Source organism: Meles meles, chromosome 16 (assembly GCF_922984935.1).
Source record: "Meles meles chromosome 16, mMelMel3.1 paternal haplotype, whole genome shotgun sequence".
Lineage (NCBI taxonomy): Eukaryota > Metazoa > Chordata > Mammalia > Carnivora > Mustelidae > Meles > Meles meles.
Genome location: NC_060081.1, coordinates 61,798,970 through 61,804,969, shown reverse-complemented (window position 1 = coordinate 61,804,969; position 6,000 = coordinate 61,798,970). Strand labels below are relative to the sequence as shown.

The 6,000-nt window shown below is 44.4% G+C and overlaps 1 protein-coding gene across 1 annotated transcript in view; it reads right to left on the bottom strand.

The window, feature by feature from the left end:
- Nucleotides 1-257: 257 nt before the first annotated feature.
- Nucleotides 258-6,000, bottom strand: part of RPRD1B (regulation of nuclear pre-mRNA domain containing 1B) — a 50,590-nt gene continuing 44,847 nt past the window's right edge. The window contains exon 7 of the mRNA XM_045981511.1: nucleotides 258-1,949. Within this exon, the coding sequence (XP_045837467.1) occupies nucleotides 1,800-1,949 (150 nt within the window). The 3' untranslated portion in view covers nucleotides 258-1,799. The remainder of the gene's footprint in view (nucleotides 1,950-6,000) is intronic.

Below are 6,000 nucleotides of genomic sequence, written 5' to 3'. Positions count from 1 at the left end.
TTCCAAAGCACGCTCACACGCAGGACTAGAGCAGCACACCAGATGGGGAGCAGGGCGCATGTGCACAAACAGCAAAGACTAGACTTGATCTTGCAATTTTAGTACGGTCATCTACTGCCCTATGGCCTCTGGAAGAAAAACTTTATAGTTAGAGACTCATTAATTTAATAATGACAGGACAACAGGCAGTGTCAATAAGCAAACAACACACAGTCCATATTCATATCCGAAAAACAGCTTAAATGCTACTATGTTCTACACAGAGTTAAACTGAACACCTGCTATGACTTTCCGTCGTTCTCACTTCACGGCAGGCGGGAGAGCTTCTTAAAGGAAAGCCTGCCACACGTTTGAAACACAGGCTATGTTTCAACATGTTTAACATGTAAAACTACATGTAATTGGCTTTTTGGTAATCCTGAAAATAGCAACTCAAAATAATGGAGATTCTGCGGCCCCCACCACTGAATTCCTTCTTACAGCTTCTGGATTTCAGCCTCTGGGCTCTACTCCTATTATACTACTGGGGCAAATTGTTTTCTGCCCTTTCCAATGTCAAAAATAAGCCTGCTAAATCAGAATGATTTACAGTTAGCAGGCCTAACCTTCACTAAAAGCAAGGTAAAAATCCTGACTACGATATATAGTCATAATGTCAGCTGGCATGATAATGGAATTAAAACCCCAAATTAAAAATCCCTGACTTGCCCCCTTCCTCTGCCCAAGATGAGCTATCCCGTGACAGCCCACCAGAGGACCCCTCCCTCTTCCAGGCACAGGGGCGAGCGGTGGCCAGTGGCACGCGCACACACACAAACAGGCGCAGTACCGTATTCGCAAGGGACACACTCAGGTTTACTCACCATACTGCAGACACGCGCCCAGCGAAGTAAATGTTAGTGTGAGCCCTGCTCCCTGAAAGACATGGGTTGAAAAAGCAACACCACGTGTGCAGAGCCCAGACTCTTGGTGAGTCTTGAGCCTGTGGGGTCCACCAGTGCCATTTCTAACAACTGCCTTCACAGCCAATCGGGGCCAAAAGACCAGGTTTTTAGGAACGTTTTCTCTGACAGTGGGTGGCTGGGAAGGTTGTTTGTAGGAACCTGGAGCAAATAACTTATTTTTAACTCATGCTTGTGATCCCTGTTACTCTTGTTTCTGAACTGTGACTGTGTTCCAGATCAGCTTTTTATCTTACCGCTAGATGCCCTAGTCTGCTTACAAAACAAACCGCACCTCACCTCTGACTACGCATCACTAGAAGTAAGGGAAAGGAAGGATGAGATTTGGCAAACTCTTTATGGCAAAGCTGCTTGACAGTTGTGCCTCCAACCTTTGGGGTGGATGGTAGCCAAGAAAAGTCCACGACTCCAGAGCAAGTCCTTCAGCGGAGGCCCGTAGTGAACTTGAACAAGCCCAGCTCAGAAAAGAGAAGTTGCTTTCATGACACAATGCTGTCACAAGTGACAAGATTCTTCTGAACGCTTCCAGAAGTACACATGATTTTCATTACTTCTTGGGTGTAAAGAGAGAGCTAAGAATGGAAACCCAACAGGGGCATGAAAACATGAAGTGGGAGAGTTTGTATTCCTTCCACATACGAATCTAAACTGGACTCCACTCGCCACTGTTCTGAATTGTGCTCAAGAGAGGACGGAGAGGAGAATCAGAGTCTGTGGTTCTTGATGCTGCGGGACCGGGATGGAGGGAAAGAACCAGGGGCCACAAGGTTATTTCCAGCCATGACTTGCCCTCTTCTTTCTGCTGGTAGAGATGGGATCTGGGGCATGACACCTGTCCTAGTCGGTTGAAAACAGGTCACCAGCAGAGGGCAGTGGGGCCAAGCCTCCCGTGACGTTGGGCAGCAATGAGAGGTCTGGCAAACTCTGAATATGGGACTTCAGTTCCTTGCGGACCTGGGTTACCCGAGCAAGCTTCTGTTTATATTCCTAAGGAGACAAAGAAAAGACAGTGCTTCGGTTAAGTCCATGTGTGCTGACGGTCAGGCTTAGGGAGCCAATACAGATACTCCAGCTTCTGCTCTACATTCCTCCCAGCAGACCACCCCTCCCCACTTCCGCTAAAATACAGTGTTTGGGTTCTCAAAAGGAGACATAAAAAAGGAAAGCAGAGTTCAATACCGGTAACAGTGAATTAAATGGTATTTGGCTTCACACTTGAGATTTGGAAGGAAAATCAGTGACACTTTGTATTTGCATTCTTTTAATTGGTTCTTATCTATTTCAAAACACCTTATAAAATAAAATACAGATTCTCAGGCTTTCCAATTATCTTGAGGGCTCCACCTAGACATCCCTAGAAAACTCCCTATAAAGCAATACTTAGTGTTAAACTTAGAGAGTAATCTAGTATCACCAATGAGCACCACAGAAGCTCGAATCCCCATTGCCACTGCCTGCATCCAGGACTTCGTCATTCCACGCCTGAGCAACTGCAGCGAGGCCCAGAGGAGGCCTTCTGGGAGGCTCCCCCAAACACGCCAGGCTTATCTTCCGGAAGACCAGCTTTCATCAAGCTACTTCCTTAAGAAAGTGAAGGGGGCACCATACTCTGCGACTGCTCAGAGCTCCAGATCTGCTAAGACTAGCTCCTGCCCACATGTATTTCCTGCAGCTTCCCAATCCCCTGTGCACAGGCCACTGCCTGCGTGTGCCATTGGTTTGGGGTTCCCCTCAAGCCTGGAGGGGGATCTTTCTTCTCCTGGTCTCAGGGAAGTTCTGCCTCCCCATCTCCCCAGGAAAAGCTTTCCTCCTCATCCAGAAGACTGGTCCCCACCTACACCAGTCCTGGAACCCTCCTGTGCGCGGCGGTGCGTCTGAGCCCCGAACAGGCTGCTCTGAGGTGCTCTCTTTAGCTCCTCTAAAACAGGACTTCCCTGATGACAGGAACTTGGTGCACTATTTTCTTTCCTCCCAGCAAAAGGCACCCTCGGTAAATCTGGATGCAGTAACAACCCTGAGCCTTGTGAGGTGTTTATGGCCCCTCTTGGGGCTGGTTTTTCCCTTAAGAACAGCTGTGTCACCCTCCTCAGTCTCAGACAGAAAGTTCCTGAGGATGGATCCCTGCGGACTAAAGCCTCTCCTGCAGGAATGTAACAGAAAGCCCACAGAACGGGCTATGAGTCAAAGACCTGGGTTAGCTTTGGCTCTGGCTCTAACTTGCTCTGTGACTGTAGGTGTGGCCTCTCACTTCCTTTGTCCTCACCTTCCTTATCTGAAAGTGAAGGAACTGGCCCACTCCTAAGATTGTTTCAAGTTCTAGATGCCTTTGTACCAGATGCGTTCTACACACTTACAGAGGCAGAGAGTTTGAGGGCATATGCTTAAGCACTCCTGGGAAGAGCGGTACGACAGGAAACAGGTTAAATGAAGAGGTCAAGCTGTAAAGACAAAGTCCAGGCAAGGAGGGGGAGAAGAGATATGGAAGAACGGGCAGGGAGGCTCTGTGCCCACATTAGCGCCAGCAGTCAAGGCTTCCACCTAAAATGAGAGCTGCTCACACAGCCATGGGATGAAGAGACAGGGGCAAAGTAAGCTCTCCTGGCATCCCATTTCTTTCCTTTGTAGACTTAACGCAACTAAAATAATGGCTTACGTAAATTATAATGACACCCCCATCAAATTTGTGAGCTTCAGGAGGTTAAGACCAAAACCATCTGCTTTACCCATCATCCACCATGACCAGCAGTACCCTGGAAACAGCAGGTGTCCAACAGTTGCCCAATAAATTAACAATACATGAAACATAACATTACAAGCACATCACATTAAGTAATCAGCTTTCATTCTTGAAGCTGGTAACTAATTTCAGATCTGAGGATCTAAAATGTCAAGGTTTCCCGCCCTTCCCTCTGCAAACATTTTTCTTCTTTGGTTTTTTATGCTTCAAGGGAAATTAACAGAGAAGACTAATTCTCTATTACTGAACATGGATTCATTTAATAAACTTCTCCTGATTCTATGTATAAAAAAGGAAAAACAGTTAGTAAATAGTTATCCCTTGCTCTCTACCCAAATCCTCTGACCAAAGGTGATAGACAAAAACCACCATGACTTGGAGCCATCACTCCTGGCAGCTACAGAGGACTTCAAGTGAAGGTATTCCTTAAGAACAGTCTGAAGATCATGAGCAGACCTGGGGTCAGAATCCAAGGCTCTGTACTCTGGAGTGACGCTCACACTAACTTAGCAAGTCTATCAGAGTTTAAAAGGGAAGGCAGGTGATCTCATTAGACACCACCTTAAGTTCAAATAATCCTCTCCTAGGCAATCTTTTAAAAACAAACAAACAAACAAACACCATTTGTTCCTGTCTGGAGGTAGGGAGGTTGGGAGGAGGTAGGCTGCTATTATATCCTAAGTATCATCAAAGAAACTTCATTTTAATTTTAAAGGAAACATGTTCCCCATTAAAGTCCTCTCTCTGGGCCAGTCGAAAGCTGATAGATCCCGTACACACCTCCTCATGCCACTGGGTTACTCTTTCCACAGGGATTTCTACTTTCAGAGCAGGTGCATAAGCCTAGGAGGAGGACATCACTCCAGAAAGGACAAAAGTAGGACTGTCAATGAAAAAGATTAAAAAGCAGGGAGTTTACATTAGCAGACAAGACAATGAAATACTAATCAGGTGTAAATCTAACAAAATATGTACAAGACCCATGTGAGGATAACTACAAGACTCCGATACAAGTAAGAACTAAATAAATGGGAGATATTCCATGTTCATGAATAGGAAGACTCAATATTATAAAGACGTCAGTTCTTCCCAACGTGATCTACAGATTCAGTGTAGTCCCAATCAAAAGCACAGCAAGCTATTTTGTGAATACAGACAAAGTGCTTCTAAAATTTACATGGAGAGGCAAAAGACTCCAAACTGTCAACACAGTACTGAAAGAGAAGAACAAAGTCTGACACCATTCAACTCCAAGATTTACTACGAAGCTACAGTAATCAAGACAATGTGATACTGCCCAGAGAACAGACAAATAGATCAATGTAACAGAACAGAGTCCAGAAATGCACCCACATACAATATGTGCATAAAATGCACTCAATACAGTCAACTGATCTCTGACAAAGGAGCAAAGGCAATACACTGGAGTATTTTCAACAAAAAAGTTGGAACAACTGGACAATCACACGCAAAACACCAAATCTAGACACAAATCTTATACCTTTACAAAAATTAACTCAAAATGAATCACCGGCCTAAATGGAAAACACAAAACTATAAAACTCCTAGAGGACAGGAGAAGTCAATCTAGATGGTCTTTGGTCTGGTGATGACATTTAGGATACAACACCAAAGGCCTGACCCATGAAGGAACACACTTAAGCTAGATGGTACTAAAATTTTCTGCTTTGCAAAAGACACTGTCAACAGAATGAAAATGACAAGACACAGACAAGGAGAGAATGTTTTTATAAAAGACAACATGTGTTATCAGAGAAATGCAAATTAAAACCAGATACCACCACACATCTATTAGGATGACCGAAACCTGAACACTGACACCACCAAATGCCAACAAGGAAGTGGTGCAAGAGGGACTCTCATACATTCTGGTGGGGATACAAAATGGTACAACTGTTCTGGAAGACAGTCTGGTGGTTTCTTACAAAACTAAACATACTCTTACCATACGATCCAGCAATCATGCTCACTGGTGTTTAACTCCAAAGGAGTTAAAAACTCACGCCACACAAAAACCTACACTTAAATGTTTGTAGCAACATTTTTCATAATTGCCAAAACCTAGAAGCACCCAAGAAGCTTCTTTTAGTAGGTGAATGGATTAATAAACTCTAGTACATCCAAACAACAATTTTGCAGCATTAAAAAGGAGGGCTTTATCAAGTCATGAAAAGACATGGATAAATGTTAAATGCATATTACTAAGTGAAAGAAGCTAATCTGAGAAGGCCACATACTGTATGAGCCCAACTATATGACATCCTGGAGAAGGCAAAACTA